At 43.7% G+C, this 23,636-nt stretch overlaps 1 protein-coding gene across 8 annotated transcripts in view; it reads left to right on the forward strand.

Moving 5' to 3' along the window:
- RBM6 (RNA binding motif protein 6) overlaps positions 1–23,636 on the forward strand; it is a 135,924-nt gene that overhangs the window by 83,632 nt on the left and 28,656 nt on the right. For 7 of the 8 annotated variants that reach the window (XM_019024186.3, XM_063703809.1, XM_063703808.1 and 4 more), the window contains one exon: positions 22,049–22,123. In XM_019024186.3, the coding sequence (XP_018879731.1) occupies positions 22,049–22,123 (75 nt within the window). Of the gene's footprint in view, positions 1–20,965; positions 21,133–22,048; positions 22,124–23,636 lie in introns of those variants that run through there. The other variant, XM_055382464.2, reaches the window with a different exon arrangement.

Consider the following 23,636-nt stretch of genomic DNA (forward strand, 5'->3'; position numbering starts at 1 on the left):
CCAATATCAGACCACTACACTCCAGCTTGGATGACAGGGGGAGACTTTGTCTCTTTTTTTTTTCTTTTTTTTTTGAGACAGAATCTCGCCGTCTTCCAGGCTGGAGTGCAGTGGCACAATCTCGGCTCACTGCAGCCTCCGCCTCCCGGGTTCAAGCGATTCTCCTACCTCAGCCTTCCGAGTAGCTGTGATTACAGGCACCCACCACCACGCCCGGCTAATTTTTGTATTTTTAGTAGACAGGGTTTCACCATGTTGGCCAGGCTGGTCTCGAACCCCTGACCTCAAGTGATCAACCTGCTTTGGTCTCCCAAAGTGCTAGGATTATAGGCGTGAGCCACTGTGCCCAGCCCTTTTTTTTTTTTTTAGAGACAGAATTTCACCCAGTTGCCAGACTGGAGTGCAGTGGCACGATCTCAGCTCACTGCAACCTCTGCTTCATGGGTTCAAGCCATTTTCCTGCCTCAGCCTCCCAAATAGCTGGGACTACAGGCATGCACCACCACGTCTGGCTAATTTTTTGTATTTTTAGTAGAGCCAGAGTTTCACTACGTTGGCCAGGCTAGTCTCAAATTCCTGACCTCTGGTGATCCACCTGCCTCGGCCTCCCAAAGTGCTGGGACTAGGCAGGCGTGAACCACCACGCCTGGCCAAGACTCTGTCTCTTAAAAAAAAAAAAAAGAAAAAAAAAATATAGGACTTTGGGAGGCCGAGGCAGGCAGATCACCTGAGGTCAAGAGTTTGAGACCAGCCTGACTAACATGGTGAATCCCCATATCTACCAAAAAATACAAAAATTAGGCAGGTGTGGTGGTGTGCACCTGTAGTCCCAGCAATTGGGGAAGCCGAGGTGGGAGATTGTACCTGGGAGGCAGTGAGCAGAGATCGCGCCACTGCACTCCAGCCTGGGTGACAGAGTGAGACCTTGTCTCACCAAAAAAAAAAAAAAAAAAAAAAAGCATAGGTAGGCATTTGATGATTTGATGATTTCATTCGCATCCCTAAAAGTTTATTTGTTCCTGGGTCGTCAGATAGCTTTTTGGCCATCTTCCTGTTGAGAAAATTGATGTACCCTTCTGGAGTCCTCCAATTTTCCATTATAATATGGTAAGTGGGAGCTAGAGCTTTGGGTAAGAATTGGGATGTGATAACGAGGATGAGTTTTGCAGTGGTGTGCATGGTTAGGAGGAGAAAAAGCTGGAGGCAGAGTGTTCACTTAGAGGCTTGGGGTAGGAGGGGTAGGTTTAAGTGGTGCTCATCTGGGCCAGAATAGGGCAAAAAGGGAAGAATGAAATAACCAGATGTCTTTGCTTTGTCAGTAGTCTTGCAGCCCTGAAAGCTTTTTTTGTTGTGTTATATTTGTTGTAATTGAGGTATAATCCACATAACATAAAACTTACCTCTTTCAAGTGTACAATTTAGTAGTTTTTAGTATATTCACAAAATTGTGCAACTATCACCACTGATACCAGAACATTTCTGGGAACAAAAAGAAACTATATATCCATTAGGAGTCACTCTCCATTTTCTCCTACTTCCTTCTCTACCCCCAGTCATGTGCTAGTCGGCTTTCTGTCTCTATAGATTTGCCTGCTCTGGATATTTCATATAAATGGAATAATATACCATATGGTCTTTTGTGAATGGCTTCTTTTACTTAGCCTAATGTTTTTAAGGTTCATCCATGTTATATGTATCAGTACTTAAATCATTTATAGGGTTAAATAATATTCCATCTTATGGATATACCACATTGTCTTTATCTGTTCATTAATTGGTAGACATTTAGGTTGTTTCCACTTTTGTTTATTATGAATAATACTATTCACATTCATGTACAAGGTTTTGTGTGGACACATTTTCAGTTCTCTTCGGTATATACCAAAGGGCCACAATGCTAAAACTTCCAGCTTTTTACCAGCTATCCCCAGATGGATAGCCTAGTAAGCCCCGTGTTGGAGTGGTGTAGTGTTGAAAACATGGCATACTCATACATTAGATAACCAGGTTTCAATTCTGGTTTGGAAGCCTTTGGATATTTGCATTACCCATTTGAATTCTCTCTTGGGCTGTGTTTGGTTTGGGGTTTTGTACTTGTTTTTTTTTTTTTTTTTTTTTTTGACTAGATGTTTTGAGGCACTTGGTACTGTGGACATGTGTCAGTCTTAAATATTTGGGTTTTGAGCATATCAAGGGCTTGGTTTGCAGTTGACAGTTGAATAGCAGTCTTCTTTCTTCCATTCCTTACAGATTCTCCTGTTCAGAGTCAACCATTGAATAGCATATTTATTGTTTCTGCCTGTGTGTCTGTTAGTGCTCATATGGTCTAGTTCCTGAGTTAAGAGGTATAGGGTAGTGGTCATCTTTTTTCTTTGACTTGATTCCTGCGTACTGTGAATGCAGAGCAATGCAGGATATGTTGGGTTTTCTACAAACAGAGCATCAGCCCAGAGACATGTTTGTATTTGTTTCTGTCAGGTTTCCTGGCTCAACTGGCACCCTTTAAGGCCAGAGAACGTTAGTTTAGGCACTTTTCCTAGTAAAATACTTCTTGTGGCTCTTCCTGTGTACTTGGAATAAAGGAGGCATTCCATTGTTAGACATGCTTGGGTAGTTCAGGGTAATCTTAGAGTCATGAGAGATATGATATAAAGGAATAACTAGCTAAACCAGAAAAAAATGCCTGGGTAATGACTAGCAAATAGGTGGTCAACAGATGTCCTCATTAGATTGAAAGGTCCATGAAAGCAGGGACTATTTCTTTTCTTTACTGCTTAAAAAGGTTAGAACTGGACCTGGCAACATATGATGAGCTAAATAAATAAATATTTGTGAATTGGGTTAATACATATTGCATAAAGTGGTTTTGGCTCTGTTTTATTCTTCATAAGCCCTAGTGATCTTTTTAATTTCTGTAAAATGTGGTCTTGACCCCCCCAACCCAAGTGACCTCCTTATTTGCTAGGCTCTGGTATTTCTGTTAGGTTTCTACTATATTTTCTGAGATAGCAATTAGTAGATACTATTTCTCCTTTGATGGAGCTAGCCATATATTCTTGTTTGTTCATTTTAGCTTTCAAATTTCTGTCTGATTCTTGTTCTTTTACTCTGGAATGTAGTGAATGGAATGACTTGGAAGGTACAAGGTAGGTCAGTTTAGGTTGTCTAGGGCCTTGCATTTAAAACTTTAATTTGATGACATGGTGGATTACAAGAATGTAACAGTATCAAAATGATACTATCTTCTTGTGGTGGTATGTAGACTTAAAAAGAGAAACTGCAGAGAAAAGAGTCCCTTAGGATGTAGAGCAGCAGTTAATATGTGAAAAGTTGATGCCTTGCATTAGGGATTAGGAGTAGATGTGGAAGGAAGAGATCAGGTTTGAAAGAGTTTAAACAAAGAATCTCTAGGATTTGATAACACTGGATATCAGAGGGGAAGGTACAAGAGAGAGGGCAGAATCAAAGGCCACTCAGAGGTTAAAGGAATCATACCAGCTTGGCATGGTGGCTCACGCCTGTAATCCCAGCACTTTGGGAGGCTGAGGCGGGCAGATCACGAGGTCAGGAGTTCGAGACCAGCCTAGCCAATATGGCGAAACCCCGTCTCTACTAAAAATACAAAAATTAGCTGGGCGTGGTGGCGTGTACCTGTAGGCCCAGCTACTCGGGAGACTGAGGCAGAAGAATCACTTGAACCCAGGAGGCAGAGGTTGCAGTGAGCCGAGATCGTGCCACTGCACTCCAGCCAGGGCGACAGAGCGAGACTCTGTCTCAAAAAATAAATAAATAAATAAATAAATAAATAAATAAAGGAGTAATTCCAACACTTGGGAGGCCGAGGCAGGAGGATTGCTTGAGCCCAGGAGTTCAAGACCAGCCTGGGCAACATAGTAAAACCTCATCGCTATAAAAAATTTTTAAGAAGAAATTTAGCCAGGCATGGTGGTGTGCCCCTGTAGTTCCCATTACTAGAGAGGTTGAGATGGAAGGATCTCTTGAACCCAAGAGGTCGAGAGTACAGTGAGCCATGATGCACCAGTGCACTCCAGCATGGGCAACAGAGTGAGACTTTGGGAGGCCATGGCAGAAGGATTGCTTGAGCCCAGGAGTTCGAGACCAGCTTGGGCAACGTAGTGGGACCTTGTCTCTATAAAAATTTTACAAATATATATGAAAGCTGGGCATGGGGGCACGTGCCTGTAGTCCCAGTGACTGGGGGGTGGGGCGGGGTGAGGTGGGAGAATCACTTGGGCCCAGGAAGTCGAGATTGCAGTGAGCCATGATCATGCCACTGCTCTCTAGCCTGGGTGACAGAGTGAGACTCTTTTTGTCTTAAAAAAAAAAAAAAAAAAATGGTTGTACCTTGAACAGATACAAAGCATGTAGAAGAGGAAAGCATTTGGGAGGGAGAATAATTGGTTAGATACATTAAGTGTCAAGTGACAGTAGGACCTCTAGAAATACACAAACAGAGCTCCACAGGTTTTTTCATTGTCATTTCTTATACCTTTTGTTCCACTACCTACTTTTTTTCTACAACTTTCTGTTTATTTTATAGTTTATGAATTTTAAGCAAAATACTTCCTTCTGCCTCTTACTAGTAATTTTCAAAAGCGTCTGTATTGGTTAGGATTAGATTTGGCTGGGAGTGACAGAAAACTAAAATAAAAGCAGTTTAAACAAGTTTATTTCTCTCTAATACAAATGAAGTTTGAGCTGTCCAGGCTTTCTTATGGTGGTTTGGTCATCATCAGGGACCCAGGTTCTTTCAACCATGTAGCCCCATCTTAACATGTGATTTCTATCTTATTGTTCAAGATGGCTATTTGAGTGTCAGTTATCAGTTTTATTTAGCAACCAATGGGAAGGAAGGGGGATGAAAATGGGCCCTGTCTTTAAGGATACTTCCTGGACATAGTGAGTAGAAGGATGGTTACCAGAGTATGGGAAGGGTAGTTAGGGGGCTGGGGGGAAGGTGGGAATGGTAAAGGGGTATAAAAAAGATAGAATGAGTAAGACCATCAGAGAAATGCAAATCAAAACCACAATGATATAGGTGGCTCACGCCTATATGTATCTCACACCAGTTAGAATAGTGATCAGTAAAAAGCCAGGAAACAACAGGTGCTGGAGAGGATGTGGAGAAATAGGAACACTTTTACACTGTTGGTGGGACTGTAAACTAGTTCAGCCATTGTGGAAGACAGTGTGACGATTCCTCAAGGATCTAGAACTAGAAATACTGTTTGACCCAGCCATCCCATTACTGGGTATATACCCAAAGGATTATAAATCATGCTGCTATAAAGACACATGCACACGTATGTTTATTGCGGCACTATTCACAATAGCAAAGACTTGGAACCAATCCAGATGTCCATCAATGATAGACTGGATTAAGAAAATGTGGCACATATACACCATGGAATACTATGCGGCAATAAAAAAGGATGAGTTCATGTCCTTTGTAGGGACATGGATGAAGCTGTAAACCATCATTCTGAGCAAACTGTCTAAGGGCAGAAAACCAGACACCACATGTTCTCACTTATACGTGGGAATTGAACAATGAGAACACTTGGACACAGAGCAGGGAACATCACACACTGGGGCCTGTCGTGGGGTGGGGGAGGGGGGAGTGATAGCATTAGGAGATATGCTTAATGTAAATGATGAGTTAATGGGTGCAGCACACCAACATGGCACATGTATACATGTGTAACAAACCTGCACATTGTGCACCATGTACCCTAGCACTTAAAGTATAAAAAAAAAAGACCTACTATTTGATAGCACAATAGGGTGAGTATAGTCAATAATGACTTAACTGTATATTTCAAAATAACATAAAAAGAAAAAAATAAAATAATGCAGAGTGTAATTTGATTGGTTGTAACTCAAAAGATAAATGCATGAGGGGATGGATACTCTATTCCCCATGATATGCTTATTTCACATTGCATGCCTGTATCAAAACATCTCCTGTACTCCATAAATAAATACACCTACTATGTACCCACAAAAATTTTTTTAAAAAGGATACTTTTGAGCGTTTCAAGCATTACTTCTAGTTATGTTCAGTTGATCAGAATTTAGTCATAGCCACACTTCAGCTTCAAGGAGGGCTGCAGAACGTCTTTATTTTAGGCAGCTGTGTGCCCAGTTAAAAAGTGGATTTTCTCCCAAGGTAAAGAGAGCAGATAGGCATTAGGAGACTACTAGTAGTCTCTTAATTTTCCAGGCCGGGCACGGTGGCTCACACCTGTAATCCCAGCACTTTGGGAGGTCGAGGCGGGCGGATCATGAGATCAAGAGATGGAGACCATCCTGGCCAACATGGTGAAACCCCATCTCTACTAAAAAAAAAAAATACAAAAATTAGCTGGGCGTGGTGGTGCGTGCCTGTAGTCCAAGCTACTCAGGAGGCTGAGGCAGGAGAATTGGTTGAACCCAGGAGGTGGAGGTTGCGGTGAGTGAAGGTCGCGCCACTGCGCTCCAGCCTGGCAACAGGGCGAGACTCCATCTCAAAAATAAAAGCAGGGATTTGCTCCCAAGGTAAGAGAGCAAATAGGCATTGGGAGACTACTAGTAGTCTCTTAATTTCCCAGAATGAGAACCAGATTCTTTCCGGTTACAGAACTCGTTTCTCCAAACATTAATTATTCTTATAATAATTTTAAAAAATACTAAATATATAATTATCACCAGCCAAATGCTTCTTTTAAGAAATAGAGACGGGGGGCCGGGCACGGTGGCTCATGCCTATAATCCCAGCACTTTGCGAGGCCGAGGCGGGTGGATCACCTAAGGTCAGAGTTCGAGACTAGCCTGGCCAACATGGGGAAACCCTGTCTCTACTAAAAATACAAAATTAGCCGGGCGTGGTGGCGCATGCCTGTAATTCCAGCTATTCGGGAGGCTGAGGCAGGAGAACCGCTTGAAACCAGGAGGCAGAGGTTGCAGTGAGCCAAGACTGCCACTGCACTCCAGCGTGGGTGACAGAGTGAGACTCTGTCTCAAAAAGAAAAAAAAGAAAAAGAGACGGGGCCTCACATGTGTACAGTGGTATGATCCGTAGTTCACTATAATCTTGAACTCCTGAAACCTGATGCTTTAAAACAAAACAGTACAAAACTACTAAGTTTATAATTAAATATATAAATAAAATATAATAAAAATGGTCACTTCTGTTTTTATATTCTTTGAAAGACCCATAGGCTGGTGATTAGTAACTAAAGCATATGCTGTGGAACATCCAGCACTGATGTAAGTATATGAAGTTTGAATGCCAGGTCAGTAGATTCAGAAGCTAAGTTACTGTATGGTAAAGACCATGTTTTGCCTGAGTAGCTTTGGATATGGTTTTGTCTTTTTTTTCTTTTTTTGAGACGGAGTCTTGCTCTGTCGCCAGGTGGAGTGCAGTGGCGTGATCTCGGCTCACTGCAAGCTCTGCCTCCCAGGTTCAAGTAATTCTGCCTCAGCCTCCCGAGTAGCTGGGGCTACAGGTGCATACCACCACGCCCAGCTAATTTTTGTATTTTTAGTAGAGATGGGGTTTTACCATGTCGGCCAGGATGGTCTCAATCTCCTGACCTCGTGATCCCCCTGCCTTGGCCTCCCAAAGTGGTAGGATTACAGGACTGAGCCACAGCACCTGGCCGGATATAGTTTTTCTATGTGTGTTTTTCCTAAACCTTATTATACGTAAACATACAAGGACAGAGATCAAATGCCCCCTGTCTAGAAGCACCATTTCTGCCAGGCCCATCTTAATAAGACTATGTCTTCTTTTTATTTGTTTCTATACTTCCTTTTTTTTTTTTCCTGAGACAGGGTTTCACTCTTGTTGCCACCACACTCAGCTAATTTTTGTGTTTTTAGTAGAGACAAGGTTTCACCATGTTAGCCAGGCTGGTCTGGAACTCCTGACCTGAAGTGATCCCCCCACCTCGGCCTCCCAAAGTGCTGGGATTACAAACGTGAGCCATCACGCTCAGCCTAGACTTCTTAGTGTGGTGTTTCATTTTCTTTTCTCTGGTTCCCATCCAGCTTTGTTCATTGTACATGCTCACGGTGCACTTTATATGACCTGTTGGCATATTTTCTCACTCTCTTTTTGTCTCTCTTCACTTCCAGCAGTGTTAAATAACTGTTTCCATTCTGCAGTTTTCCTGATAAGAATTTCAGATGGTGGTGGCCAGGTGCGGTGGCTCACGCCTGTAATCCCAGCACTTTGGGAGGCCAAGGCGGCAGATTACTTGAGGTCAGGAGTTTGAGACCAGCCTGGCCAACATGGCGAAACCCCATCTCTACTAAAAATACAAAAGCTAGCCGGGTGTAGTAGCGCATGCTTGTAATCCCAGCTACTAGGGAGGCTGAGTCAGGAGAATTGCTTGAACCCGGGAGGCGGAGGTTGCAGTGAGCCGAGATCACACCACTGCACCCCAGCCTGGGCGACAGAGCGAGACTCCGTCTCAAAAAAAAAAAAAAGAAAGGCAATGAATAATTGGACAAGGAACCAAAACTTTTATTCTGAAAAGAGAAAATTCCAGTCTATAGCAAGGGCAGTTTTCCTTCTAAGGAACAGTACTGATATATCATGGCTAAAGAAGCAGGCTCAGCTTCTTTGTCCCTTTCACTAATTTGCTATGGCTTCTAACATAGGCTAGGAAAAGAAAAAAATCTGTTTCTCTTTCTCCTTTCCTCTCCTCTCCTTTCCTCTTCTCTCCTCTCATCTTCCCTCTCCTCTCCTCTCATCTTCCCTCCCCTCCCCTCCCCTCTCCTCCCCTACTCCCCTCTCCTCCCCTACTCCCCTCTCCTCCCCTACTCCCCTCTCCTCCCCTCCCCTCTCTTTATCTGTCTATCTGCTAAGGGCAGCAAATCTGTATCCATACAGGTCTGCAGCAACTTCAATTCTTGCCTCCTCAGAAGAAACAATTTGACTGAGGGTCATAAGGCAGAAGGAGAGACCAAGGCAAGTTTTACAACAGGAGAGAAAGTTTATTTAAAAGCTTTAGAACAGGAATGAAAGGAAGGAAAGTACACTTGGAAGAGGGCCAAGCAGGTGACCTGAAAGACAAGTGCACCAACACATAGCCTTTCAACAGGATAGAGAACAGTTAAAACTGCCCTGGAAAAGCCAGACTTACAGGCTACTCTGTATAATAGAAACTTCAGGACAGGGTGCGGTGGCTCACACCTGTAATCCCAGCACTTTGGGAGGCCGAGGCGGGCGGATCACGAGGTCAGGAGATCGAGACCATCCTGGCTAACACGGTGAAACCCCGTCTCTACTAAAAATACAAAAAATTAGCCGGGCGTGGTGGCGGGCGCCTGTAGTCCCAGCTGCTTGGGAGGCTGAGGCAGGAGAATGGTGTGAACCTGGGAAGCGGAGCTTGCAGTGAGCTGAGATTATGCCATTGCACTCCAGCCTGGTCGACAGAGCCAGACTCCGTCTCAAAAAAAATAAATAAAATAAAAAAGAAACTTCAGCATGCTTCCTAATACTGTTCAAAGGTCTCCCTTTTTATGATTTTATTTAAAAATTTTTTTTTTTTTGAGACAGAGTCTCACTCTGTTGCCCAGGCTGGAGCGCAGTGGCGTGATTTCGGCTCACTGCAACCTCCCCTCCCAGGTTCAAGCAATTCTCGTGCCTCAGCCTCCTGAGTAGCTGGGATTACAGGTGCCCACCACCATGTCTGGCGAATTTTTTTTGTATTTTTAATAGAGACAGGGTTTCACCATCTTGGCCAGGCTAGTCTTGAACTCCAGACCTTGTGATCCACCCACCTTGGCCTCCCAAAGTGCTGGGATTACAGATGTGAGCCACTGTGCCCAGCTCAATTTTTATATTTTTGGTACAGACCGGGTTTCACTATATTGGCCAGGCTGTTCTCAAACTCCTGACCTCAGTTGATTCGCCCACCTCAGCTCCCAAAGTGCTGGGATTACAGGCATGAGCCACTGCGCCCAGCAGGGTCTCCCTTTTTAAATGTATTTTCTTTTTATAGCCTTCAAACTACAAGAGATGCCTTTTAATAAACTGGATGGTATGTCTTAACATCTGATGGTGTTTAAAGGCGTCCAAGGGTTACGTCTGTGATAGATTGCCAAGGCATACAGGTCTGATCAGGAGAGTTTCTTGATGACTAGCTATGGGCTATGCCTTTGTAGCACATGATCCCAACTCCAGCAGGGATATAGTTAGTGACCTGCTGGCTTTGTCTTCTCCCAAACTCCTGGATTACTACAAATTTCTTCTTCGTGCAGGAATCATTCCCTCACTCTATACATATCTGCTGTTAAAAAAAAAAAGTTAAGATATTATAGCCATTATATTGTAGCAGCCATGATATTATAGCTCAGTAAATGCTGCTTTCCAAATATTGGCTAATTTAACCATAGCATGTCTTCAATGTTAGAAGCCAGCCCTCATTTTTATCAGGGGCTGAAGTTTGATAATTCTTTGTGTTATTTGCTTGTGAAAGTAAGTAGAACAAAAAGGATTAGGGACCTAACCTTGTATCCCATGTATCCCAGTGAACCTTTTCTGACTTAAAGCTTCCTTTCTTTTTTTTTGGAGATGGGAGTCTTGCTCTGTCGCGAGGCTAGAGTGCAGTGGCGCGATCTTGGCTCACTGCAGCTTCCGCCTCCTGGGTTCAAGTGATTCTCCTGCCTCAGCCTCCCAAGTAGTTGGGACTACAGGCGCATGCCACCATGCCCAGCTAATTTTTTTTTTAATTTTTAGTAGAGACGGGGCTTCACCATGTTGGCCAGTATGGTCTCGATCTCTTGACCTCGTGATCCATCCACCTCGGCCTCCCAAAAAGCTTCCATTCTTAGTCTTGGTACTTCTGAGTGGCATTGGGTCGATAGCTTTCTGCCTAAGAAGAGAATTGGCTGGGTATGATGGCTCACACCTGTAATTCCAGCCCTTTGGGAGGCTGTGGCAGGAGGATCATTTGAGCCCAGGAGTTCAAGACCAGCCTGGGCATCACAGGAAGACCCCATGTCTGCATAAAATAAAATAAAATAAATTAGCCAGACTTGGTGACATGCACGTGTTGTCCCAGCTTGTCAGGAAGCTGAGGTGGGATGATTGCTTGAGCTCAGGAGATCAAGGCTGCAATGAGCTTTGATCATATAACACCAGTGCACTCTAGCCTGAGTGACAGAGCAAGACCCTGTCTCAAAAAAAGCAGGAGGGCATAGTCACCTCCCTAAAATGTTAGTTGAACAGTATGTATTCAGAAGTCCAGAGGCTCTGTATTTTATTAATATTTTCAAGGCACTATTTCTGCAGAAATCAAGTCAGCAAGACTCTTTGAGGACGTTACAGGCAGAGGGGCTAAAGACACCTTTTGAGGAAGCTCAAGTACTTGGGTGGGAGGTGATAGATAAAGGGTCAGTAGAAATAATGTCTCTTTTTATTTTTTTTCCCATTAAAAAATTTTGTTTTAATAGCAATGGAGATGGGGTCTCACTGTGTTCCCTGAGCTGGTCTGGTCTCGAGCTCCTGGGTTCAAGCAGTTCTCCCACCTTGACCTTCTAAAGTGTAGGGATTATAGACATGAGCCACCATGCGTGGCAAATTTCTTTTCTTTCCCTTTTTTTTTTTTTTTTTTTTGGGACAGAGTTTTGCTCTTGTTGCCCAGGCTGGAGTGTGGTGGCACGATCTTGGTTCACTGCACCCTCCACCTCCCAGGTTCAGGTGATTCTCTTGCCTCAGCCTCCTGAGTAGCTGGGATTACAGGCACCCGCCACCATGCCCAGGTAATTTTTGTATTTTTAGTAGAGACGGGATTTCACCATGTTGGCCAGGCTGGTCTTGAACTCCTGACCTCAGGTGATCCACCCGCCTCAGCCTCCCAAAGTGCTGGGATTACAGGTGTGAGCCACCGCTGCCGGTTCCAATGTCTCTTTTGGATGGTGGATCCTGAAGAATAGCTGCTGGTTCTTTGGGGATGCCTGGGGAATACTGTGCAGGCTTTGTGATGGGCTCAGCAGTGAGGCCTGTACAGTATCTTAGGTCTTGTGGGCCTCAGTCTGCTCTCTTGGCTGTTCTCTACCACCTCCTGCCATTAAGTTTTTAAGAAAAAGGAATGGTTTTATTATATTCTTTGGTAAACAAAGCAAATTAAGAAGCTTTATATTTTCCACATTTATTTACCAAACTCCCTATTTGTTTTTCTCTATAGTGATTCAGTTTAGAGACCTATTCAATGAAGCATGCCTTGATGTTGAATTTAGAGTCTACTTTTTCCAGAAGAAAAGAGCCAGGGAGCTCCAATAGTAGTCATCTCAGAATATAAAAGTGTTATAGAAATGATGTAAATCAGGCCGGGTGCAGTGGCTCACGCCTGTAATCCCAGCACTTTGGGAGGCCAAGGCGGGCGGATCATGAGGTCCGGAGATCGAGAACATCCTGGCTAACAGGGTGAAACCCCGTCTCTACTAAAAATACAAAAAAAATCAGCCAGGTGTGGTGGCCGGCACCTGTAGTCCCAACTACTCGGGAGGCTGAGACAGGAGAATGGCGTGAACCCAGGAGGAAGAGCTTGCAGTGAGCTGAGATCGCGCCACTGCACTCCAGCCTAGGCAACAGAGCAAGACTCCGTCCCCAAAAAAGAAGAAAAAGAAGAAAAGAAATGATGTAAATCAGCTGCCCTTCACTCTGTGTTGAGGTGGGGGATGTCCGTAATTGCAGTACGAGAGAGCCTCTCTTTTATCTGGGACTAAAAGCCCTTGCCCTACATACCTCATAATTATTTTAGGGTTAACTGATTTAATTGTCAGAAAAGAACAAGCTCTATCTTGTTTCTGTACATATTCTACTTTGTGAGTATTTTTATTTCATTGCTATGTGATTGGAATCAACTCAGGAAAGAGGAAAAAATAAGATAGAAGTTATAGAATTCTGAATTCTGAAGGGAATTCTGAGAATTATCAGTAAAATATGTCAAAATGTGATATTTTACTTCCACCAAGAATTAGGTCATATCTTTGTGTGAAAATAAATTATTATTATTTATTTATTTATTTTGAGATGGAGTCTCGCTCTTTTCACCCAGGCTGGAGTGCAATCACGCAATCTCGGCTCGCTGCAACCTCCACCTCCCGGGTTCAAGCGATGCTCCTGCCTCAGCCTCTCGAGTAGCTGGGATTAGAAGCGCCCATTACCACACCCGGCTAATTTTGTACTTGTAGTAGAGACAGGGTTTCACCATGTTGGCCAGGCTGCTCTCGAACTCCTGACCTCAGGTGATCCACCCCCCGCCTTTGTCTCCCAAAGTGCTGGGATTACAGGCATGGGCCACCGCACCCGGCCTACGGAAATAAATTATTAACCAGAGAAATTTTGACTAAGGTTTTTATAAATGTTAGGTAAACCATTGCTCTAAAAGATACAAAATTATAACAAGCTGAAAAGTTTTTTAAAAATCTGCATTTTAGTGGTTCAGTTTTTCAGTTGTTCTGAGTGCTAATAGTTGGAATTTATAAATTGTAAGAAGCAATCTACGGAGATTCTGTGATGAAGGAATTTGTTGAATGCCCTGTCTGCCTCACAGTCTCAGTCTTTATGATAGAGTCTTGTCTTCTCACAAGGAGAGAAAAGATTTGAGGCTCTTTTGATTACTTACTTACTTGCTTATTTATATATTTTGCCTCTTTGTTTTTGCCGCAAATACAAATGTAATGGAACCTTAGAATAGGAGAGACTTGTGGATCCCCTGGTAGGCACTGTTCTTTCTATGTTCCTGGAGCCAAGCTCATGGAATTACCTCCAAGACTACGGATCCCTGATTTTCTTTCATCATGATAGGAGGCATTTTCTAGAACCTGAATCTTACTTTAAAATGCATGTAAGACCTGCAAGGAGTGGTAGTGAAGTGGGTGGAATATATTCTTAGCACCAGACACCTTTAAAATATTTAAGTTCTCGGCCGGGTGCCCTGGCTCACGCCTGTAAGCCCAACACTTTGGGAGGCCGAGGTGGGCAGATCACAAGGTCAGGAGACCGAGACCATCCTGGCTAACACGGTGAAACCCCGTCTCTACTAAAAATACAAAAAATTAGCCAGGCGTGGTGATGAGTGCCTGTAGTCCCAGCTACTTGGGAGGCTGAGGCAGGAGAATGGCATGAACCTGGGAGGCAGAGCTTGCAGTGAGCTGAGATCGCGCCACTGCACTCCAGCCTGGGTGACAGAGCAAGGCTCCTTCTCAAAAAAAAAAATAAATAAATAAATAATAAAATATATATATATATACACACACACACGTGTATATATATACACACACATGCATATATATATATATACACACACACGTATATCTATATATATATAGATATATACATATATGTATGTGTATGTTTACATTTTCTTATGTCAGGGCCTGGCTTGGAGTGTATTGTGTTCCCAGAGCAGAGTTCTTTTTTTTTTTTTTTGAGATTGGGTCTCACTTTGTCACCCAGGCTGGAATGCAATGGCGTGAGCTTGGCTCACTGCAGCCTCGACCTCACAGGTTCAAGCAACCCTCCCACCTCAGCCCCCGGAGTAGCTAGGATAACAGGCGCACACTACCATGCCCAGCTAATTTTTGTATTTTTTGTAGAGGCGGGGTTTTATCACATTGCCCAGGCTGGTCTCAAACTCCTGAGCTCAAGCAATCCACCTGCCTTGACCTCCCCAAATGTTGGGGTTACAGGCGTGAGCCACTGTGCCCAGCCACAGAGTTCATCTTGAGACCCTGACTTCTGCCAGCTGTGATCCTAGTGGGTGGGGCTCTGGGGCTCAGTGAAACAGTCAGCCGTTTTGCTTCAGAGAACACAAATAAGATTTTGGCTTGATGCTGGTTGTTGCTGGCGTCATATAGTCTAAAACGTTTGCTGTCAAGAACATTTTAGTAAAAGTTTTTGTTGTGCTTTCATCTAGTCAAGAAAAGATAGGAAGTGGCAGCTGACAGGGCAATGTCTTCATGCCCCTCAACCTTACATTGGACACTGAAGTAGGATTGTGTTTTCACTGGAAGTCCCAGTGGGGCCTTATCTCCTGGATGCTCAAAGTGCAGCTCAGATCCTGTTGGGTAAAAAGTCTAGTCAAAATGGAGGACATGGAGAAGGCCAACAGGCAGAGCTATAGAGCTGACATAGGGCATTCTTTGTACTTCCCTTAGCCACTGTACTTTCTTTCTTCCTCCATCTCCTCCTTCCCTCTTCTGTCTCATTTTGGTTTAGCCTTTGGGAATAGTGGGTTTTAAAAAATATTTGAACTATAACATATCCTTGTACCATAAAGAATGAGCCTGACTGCTTTACAAAGGATTTCTATAAAAAGTAATCTTTTATACTAAGAGAAATGACACATCTGTATTAAACCTGTTACTTTTCTTCCCCGGGCTTTGCTCTTTCTGCAGGTCCATTTGACTGTCATGGTTCTTGAAACTCCTGGTAGCAGTCATTTACTTGTAGCACTCTTTATCTTAGACACAGCACCTAAAGCAATTGTAGGTGTTTTAAGAACAGAAAGCCCATCTTAAGCAGACCAGTTTGAGGGATTGGCAGTGCTGTCAAGAAACAAGGGCTTTGTGGCAGTCTCTCTAAAAACTCCCTATGAGTCCATTTCTTGCAAACTTCTTTAGACTCTACTGTATCTTTTCATCAGAAGCTACCTCTTTGATGTGGGAAGTGTCATGAATGGACTGACTCTCTGGAATTTAAAAACAAAGACAATATGGCAAAAAGAAAACCTGACTTTTAGTACTGTATGTGTTGCTAATTAGCTCTGTATTCTTGGGCAGACTACTCCATGTATCCCAGCCATCCATATGCCCTATTTGTAAGAATCTAATGAGATGATATTGTGAAGAATGCCTTTGTAAACTGTAAATTGCTTTGTGAATAAAGATACTATCTCTGATAAACAGTACCAGTTCTCAGCCACCAATAACCTGATACTCCCATACTGTGTTTGGAAGAAACACAAAACAATGAAGAGTAATTGTGATTTTTCAATGTGAGTTGTATTCACAAAGCTCATATACTTTTTCCCTGCCTTTTGATACTGTTTATCGCTTTCTATGTTGTAATGGGAAGATCACACAGCAGTCATTTTCTCAGTACAAAGTATAGCTACAACTGAGCTTGCATTGAAGATCTTTAACAAAGATGCAAAGCTGCTGTCCAGAAATGTTTTCTTTCCATTTTCTCTTGTACCTCCCAGTATTTTAAGAATCCTTGAGGCTGGGCACGATAACTCACGCCTGTAATCTCAACACTTTGGGAAGCTGAGGCAGGAGGATCACTTGAGCCCGGGAGTTTGAGACCAGCCTAGGCAACATAGTGAGACCCCCATCTCTACAAAAAAATTTAAAAATTAGCTGGGCATGGTGGTGTGCACCTGTGGTCTCAGCTACTTAGGGAGGCTGAGGTAGGAGGATTGCTTGAGCCTGGGAGGTCAAGGCTGCAGTCAGTCATGATTGCACCACTGTGCTCTATCTAGCCTCCAACCTGGGCAACAGAAGCGAGACCCTGTCTTTTTTTAAAAAAAAAAAAAAAAAAAAAAAAGACTATCCTTGATGATTGGTTTTGAGCCAACGGAATGGGAGCATATGGTAGAGTTTCAACACTGACCCTAGTCCTTCTGACAGGCAGTCACAAAATGAGATCATGAAGTCTCTAAGAGCAGCTGATGAAAAAGGAAATGGGAATGTAGATGTTCAATCAGCAGCCCTCCAGACCCAGAGTTTGCTCCTCTGTGGTGTCTCTAGGTGGAGAATAAGGACTTGATTTGCTATTCTGGAGTGCAAATATCTAGCTTTTTGCAGCTTCATATTAAGATTTCTTGAAATATACTTAGTAATATCTATGTGTGACTTTGCCAAGTGATGGCTTTGGGCTGGAAAGGATTTTAGCAGGTTTTAGTCTAATTTAAGCCTAATCTAACACTGCTGAGAAAGGAGGAGATGTCTTTGGTTTTACTTTCTAATATATGGTACCTCTTAGCCGGGCGCAGTGGTTCATGCCTGTAATCCCAGCACTTTGGGAGGCCGAGGCAGGCGATCACTTTAGGCCAGGAGTTCAAGACCAGCCTGGCCAACATGGTGAAACCCCATCTCTACTAAAAATACAAAAATTATCCGGGTGTGGTGGCGCACACCTGTAATCCCAGCTACTTGGGAGGCAGAAACGAGAGAATCACTTGAACCTGGGAGGCAGAGGTTGCAGTGTGCCAAGATCATGCCACTGCATACCACTCCAGCCTGGGCAACAGAGCAAGACCCTGTCTCAAAAAAAAAAAAGAGAGATCTATCTATCTCTCTTCTTTTTATATACATATACATATACATACATACATATATGTATGTACATATATATATATATGGCCCCTCTTTTTTTATTTGAGACGGAATCTGGCTGTGTTGCCAGGCTAGAGTGCAGTGGCATGATCTTGGCTCACTGCAACCTCTGACTACCTGGTTCAAACGATTCTCCTGCGTCAGCCTTCTGAGTAGCTGGGATGACAAGCACGTGCCACCACACCCAGCTCACTTTTGTATTTTTAGTAGAGACAGGATTTCACCATGTTGGCCAGGATGGTCTTGATCTCCTGACCTTGTGATCCTCCCACCTCAGCCTCCCAAAGTGCTGGGATTACAGGCATGGGCCACCGTGCCCAGCCTTTTTTTTTTTTTTTTATTAAAGAGACGGAGTCTCACTCTGTCACCCAGGCTGGAGTGCAGTGGCGTGATCTTGGCTCAGTGCAACCTCCGCCTCCCGGGTTCTAGCAATTCTGCCTCAGTCTTCTGACTGGCTGGGACTGCAGGTGTATATCACCGCAACCAGCTAATTTTTTGTATTTTAGTAGAGACAGGGTTTCACTGTGTTGCCTAGGCTGGTCTCGAACTGAGCTCAGGCAGTCCACCCGCCTCGGCCTCCCAAAGTGCTAGGATTACAGGCGTGAGCCACCGTGCCCGGCCTATATGGTACCTCTTTAGGAGCCAGACCTGGTTAATCAGACACATGGCTTTCATGATTCCTTTGCTTGAGTAGCTTAATAACTCAATAAATCAAAAGATGAATAAATATTCTAATGTGTGAAGATACTCTAATAGATAATAGGCAATTAAGAATGGACATCCACAGCTGGGCGCTGGGGCTCGTGCCTGTAATCCCAGCACTTTGGGAGGCCGAGGCGGGTGGATCACGAGGTCAGGAGGTAGAGCCCATCCTGGCCAACATGGTGAAACCCCATCTCTGCTAAAATACAAGCTACTTGAGAGGCCGAGGCAGGAGAATTGCTCGAACTTGGGAGGCGGAGGTTTCAGTGAGCCAAAATCGCATCACTGCACTCCAGCCTGGCGACAGAGCGAGACTCCGTCTCAAAAAAAAAAAAAAAAATGGACATCTACTGAAGGTGATTGCATCATCCTACCCATTCATTAATCTAACTCCCTACAGGTTACTTTCCTAGGAGACACTGGCAGGTCTCTGTTTTCTGAAATCCAGAGAAAGGCAGCAATGGGGAGGGGTGCAGTGTATGTATGTCATACCTGTGCTTGGTATATCTGAGTTGCCTGTGTATGATAGCAGCTGGGGAATCAAATCATAGATAAATTGTTCTCATACAGGTTGGTCCTATGACTACCTATTCTTATTAAACAATTGGCTATATTGACCCTTTTTGGTTTTGGAAAAATAATAATAATTTTTTTAAGAGAGAAAAAGAAACAATTGGCTACCCTTCAACAGTGATGTTAAAACCATTTCACATTCTTTAGCAGTGGTCACTGTCCTACGTCTAACTATGTGCAGGTTGAGAAAAAGGACTGCCCGAGTTATAGATGATTCTGTGAGAATAAGAAATCATTGCTTTTGTAACACATGAGGTAAAAGTAATCTCAAAGTTGACATGCTGATGGGGACTCCTGGCAAGGGGAGTTCCCTGCCCTCAACAAAAGGTCATCCACAGCTACTGGAACATTTTTTTTGTCTGAGAAGTATAAAGTGCCTTAGAAATACCTGAATCCATTAATGCCTCCAGTTGGTGAAATCAGAATTTGCAGGTGACTGAAATTGACAGTAGTGCCTTGTTCTTACTCACTGTTCAAATGACAACCCACATGTTTTATGGATTGGGTATACAGATGTATGCTCTAACAGCAGTGTCTCCCTCCAGAGCCACTGTGTACCAAGCACCAGGTCCACCAGGGATAGTTGGCTCTATTCAGTCTTTGATTCATTCAACAAGAGCTTACTAAGCTCCTTTTTGGTACCAGATACTGTTTGTTGCTGAAAATAAATAAAAGGCCAGCAAGATTAAGTAGACTGTAAGATCTGGACCAGTAATTTGACAACACAAAGTACTGTTGTAAAGATACAGTTTCTGATGTGTAGTGACCATTCCGTATGAAAGCTTAGTCTTTCAGGAGATTAAAATGGGTGGTGGAATATTCCTACCTAGCAAGCAAGCAAGGTGAAATGAGTGGCTGTTTGACTCCCACCTGCTGATGCTGGTCTTTTTTGGTTCCTAGGGCTTATAATGATCAACATTTCTTGAGCCCTCACTATATTCTATGCTAAGCTCTTTACATGTATGAATTTACTTAATCTTCACAACCACCCTAAGAAGTAGGTACTGTTGTCCTTACTTTACAGATGAGGAAATGGAAGCACAAAGAAGTTAAGGACCTTGCTGAAGGTCATGGAGTAGAGGCAGGATTCAAATTTCGGGAACTCAGCCTACAGTCCATGCTCTTAAAGATGTTACATCCTGTCTCTGGACTTAGAAGGGGTTCATCTTAGGCCGGACACGGTGGCTCACGTCTGTAATCCCAGCACTTTGGGAGGCCAGAGCGGGCAGATCACAAGGTCAGGAGTTCGAGACCAGCCTGACCAACATAGTGAAACCCCATCTCTACTAAAAATACAAAAATTAGCCAGGCATGGTGGTGTGTGCCTGTAGTCCCAGCTACTCGGGAGGCTGAGGCAGGAGAATTGCTTGAACCTGGGAGGCGGAGGTTGTGGTGAGCCGAGATCGTGCCACTGTACTCCAGAGTGAGTGACAGAGCAAGACTCTGTCTCAAAAAAAAAAAAAGATGGCCAGGCGCAATGGCTTACGCCTGTAATCCCAGCACTTTGGGAGGCCGAGGTGGGTGGATCACCTAAGGTTAGGAATTCGAGACCAGCCTGACCAATGTGGAGAAACCCCGTCTCTACTAAAAATACAAAATTAGCCAAGCGTGGTGGCACATATCTGTAATCCCAGCTACTCGGGAGGCTGAGGCAGGAGACTTGCTTGAACCTGGGAGGCGGAGGTTGCAGTGAGCCGAGATCACACCATAGCACTCCAGCCTGGGCAACAAGAGCGAAACTCTGTCTCAGGGGAAAAAAAAAAAAAAAAAAAAAGGAGGGGGCGCTTCATCTTGACTAACTTCCTGCATTGGTGGAGCTTGATAGAGTGGTCCTTCCCAGATCCTTCCCTGCATACAGAGCCTGTCTCTTTTCTGATTGGTCCCTAAGGCCAGATTACCTGTCCCTAATACTGAGCAGAAGCTGGTGAATGAAACAGGAGATCCCTCAGTCAAAACAAAAGGAAAAAGAAAAATGAAACAGGAGATCCCTTCTCTACAGCCCAGATGTAAGTCCAGCTGTGCCCTTCACCACCTGGGTGACCCCACCTCTGTGAACATAGGTCCTCATCTGTAAAGTGTAGATAATGTTATTTCATCGGATCATTTAGGGGATTAAATAAGATAATGTACTTAGTGGTTTCTGGCTCTGAGTAAGTGCTTAATAAATGTTAGCGATTTTTATTATCATTGTCCTTAGCCTTGAGAACAAGCCAGGGAATAGTGTCTCAGACCAGATGCTAAGACCTAGGTAGATGGGCAATTTTCCTTGGTTTTGACAAGACAATAATTTTATCCTGTGTATTTCTCTTGACTTTTTTGATGTGAAAAGCAGAGAGGTAAAGCATTATTTGACAGATGTATGGATTCAAGCAAGAAACTGAGGTCCAATTGCAAAGAAATGGCTTGTATAACTCAGAGCCCTGTCTGAGGAAACACAGAGGACCCTAGAGGGCGGAGAATGAACACAGCGCAGGGGCTAGTTCCAGAGTCGCATTCTCGGTTAGTTCACTTTCAAGTGTGGGTGAGGGTCCCTTGTCAGTAGGCAGAGAATTTTTTTCCCCTGCACCAACACATACCTGCTGCCTAGTGTTTATTAAACAAAACTTTATTTTAATGTGAAATAGAATTCATGACTTGTCCAAAATGGAGAGGCAAGGGAGCTCTTTAACAGGCTTGTTGAGCCCCTTTTCCCACCTGTTCCTGTGCCAGACTTTCCCAAAGGCTTACTTGCCAATGGTTGCTCCTCAGATCTCAGGGCTAGCTCACTCTATAGGCTCCAAGCCAGAGTGATACCGCCGCCGCCGCTGTTGCTCCCACCAGCCAATCAGTTTCCTGCTGTAAGGATGTAACTTGCTGTGAAGCTTTCACCTTCCTCCTTTCTTCCTGTCTTCAATGTTGTATGTCTTTGTCCTGGTGCTTTTGCCATACAGCCAGTGTTTCAAAGAAAATTTTCGGGCACTAAAGTTATAGCCCTTACTACCTTTCCAAGGAGATGTGAGATAGCTGTGGAAAAGAAGAGGGCTCCTCTGCCTCTGTGCAGAAGGAACAGTTTACTTCTTGATAGTGTGCTAGCTCCTGAGCTAGGTGGGGGACTTGCTGGGATTCAAGAGTGCATTACCTGACCTCTGGACAAGTAGACTGGGCATAGCCTGCCCAAGGACAGCACCCTAACCTGCAGGAACCAAGGCCGAAGACTGATTTCACCTTCTCGTACTCCCCTTTCCTAAGCTAAAGCTTGCTCTGCAACACTGCCCCAGGTCTGTGGCTTAAAACAGCCATTTCCTTTCACCAGTGAATTAAGCTCACTCTTTATAAAATGTTTCAGCTTGGGGATTGGAAAGGCTCTCTGTGCCTTTCTGTCTCTGTCTGTTTCTCCAAGGGTTGATGTTGATGGCTTCTGTCTTTGTCTTTACAGGGAACTCTAATGATCCAGGACAAAGAAGTTACCCTGGAGTATGTATCAAGCCTGGATTTTTGGTACTGCAAACGAGTAAGTACCAAGAATCCGTTTCTTTAGAAGTAAGTATCTGGAATAACAGCTCCTCCATATCTCTAGGAAGGCTTCCTGCTAACATGCATTCCCAAGGACAAAGCTCATCTTCCTCAGGTCACTTCAGTTGAACAGGAGGAGGTCAAGACAAGGTCATTCATAATTTCTCCTTCCCAGCTGCTACATGTGGCCATAGAGAGTTCTGGACCTGCAATTGGAGACACTTTCCCAAAGACATGTGCCATTATTTATATCAGTTATAAAAATAACAGTTCCTTGACATATAATATCTTCTCACCTCTCCTGGGGGTGGTCATAAAGGAATTCTTGGTTGGAAAAGTAGGTTTGGAGAGACTAGTTCTTTGGGAGTCGTACATTTTTTGGATATTCTTGGGTTTCCAAGGGTATAGAACTTCAGACACCATGGCATTTTACCTCTATTAAACTCCATATTCTCTTAGAGTGGGATATTTAAAATTTCAGGCTATACTCTTTTTTTTTTTAAACGGAATCTCATTCTGTTGCCCAGGCTAGAGTGCAATGGCGTGATCTCCACTCACTACAACCTCTGGCTCCTGGGTTCCAGTGATTCTGCTGCCTCAGCCTCCCGAGTAGCTGGGATTACAGGCACTTGCCACCTCACCTGCCTAATTTTTGTATTTTTAGTAGAGATGGGGTTTCACCATGTTGGCCAGGCTGGTCTCGAACTCCAACCTCAAGTGATCCACCTGCCTCAGCCTCCCAAAGTGCTGGGATTATAGGCGTGAGCCACCGCGCCGGCCTGTTTATTTATTTATTTATTTATTTTGAGACAGAGTCTTGCTCTGTCGCCCAGGCTGGAGTGCAGTGGCGCGATCTCAGCTCACTACAACCTCTGCCACCCGGGTTCAAACGATTCTCCTGCCCCAGCCTCCCAAGTAGCTAGGATTACAGTTGTGTGCCACCAAGCTCAGCTAATTTTTTTGTAGTTTTTAGTAGAGATGGGGTTTCACCATCTTGGCCAGGCTGGTCTTGAACTCCTGACCTCATTATCCACACACCTCGGCCTCCCAAAGTGTTGAGATTACAGGCTTGAGCCACTGCACCCAGCCAGCTATACTCTTTAAAGGTCCAGTTTGATTGCAGTGAGCATGAAAATATAATTTGTTTTCATTGCTACTACTTAGTATCAAAAATAATTATGAAAAATATATAAAGTTTCTGAGCCCCGACACACTAAAAATGTTACAGTACTTGAAAAAATTTAGTAAAGACTTTAGCTTGACATTTGTTAGTCTCGGTAGAATTAACATTGTGTTAGTCTCGGTAGAATACAACTTGAAGAGCTATGATTGTTATTAGCCAAAGTACTCATATTTCATGGATATACTCCCTTATGGTGTCATTTTAGGAAGATATTTCGTTTCCTTTTATTGAGATAAAATACATGTAACATTACATTTGCCATTTTAACCATTTTGAAGCATTAATTCAGTGACATTAAGTACCTTCACAATGTTGTGCAGCTATCAAC

The sequence above is a fragment of the Gorilla gorilla genome, chromosome 2 (genome assembly GCF_029281585.2).
Source record: "Gorilla gorilla gorilla isolate KB3781 chromosome 2, NHGRI_mGorGor1-v2.1_pri, whole genome shotgun sequence".
Taxonomy (NCBI): Eukaryota; Metazoa; Chordata; class Mammalia; order Primates; family Hominidae; genus Gorilla; species Gorilla gorilla.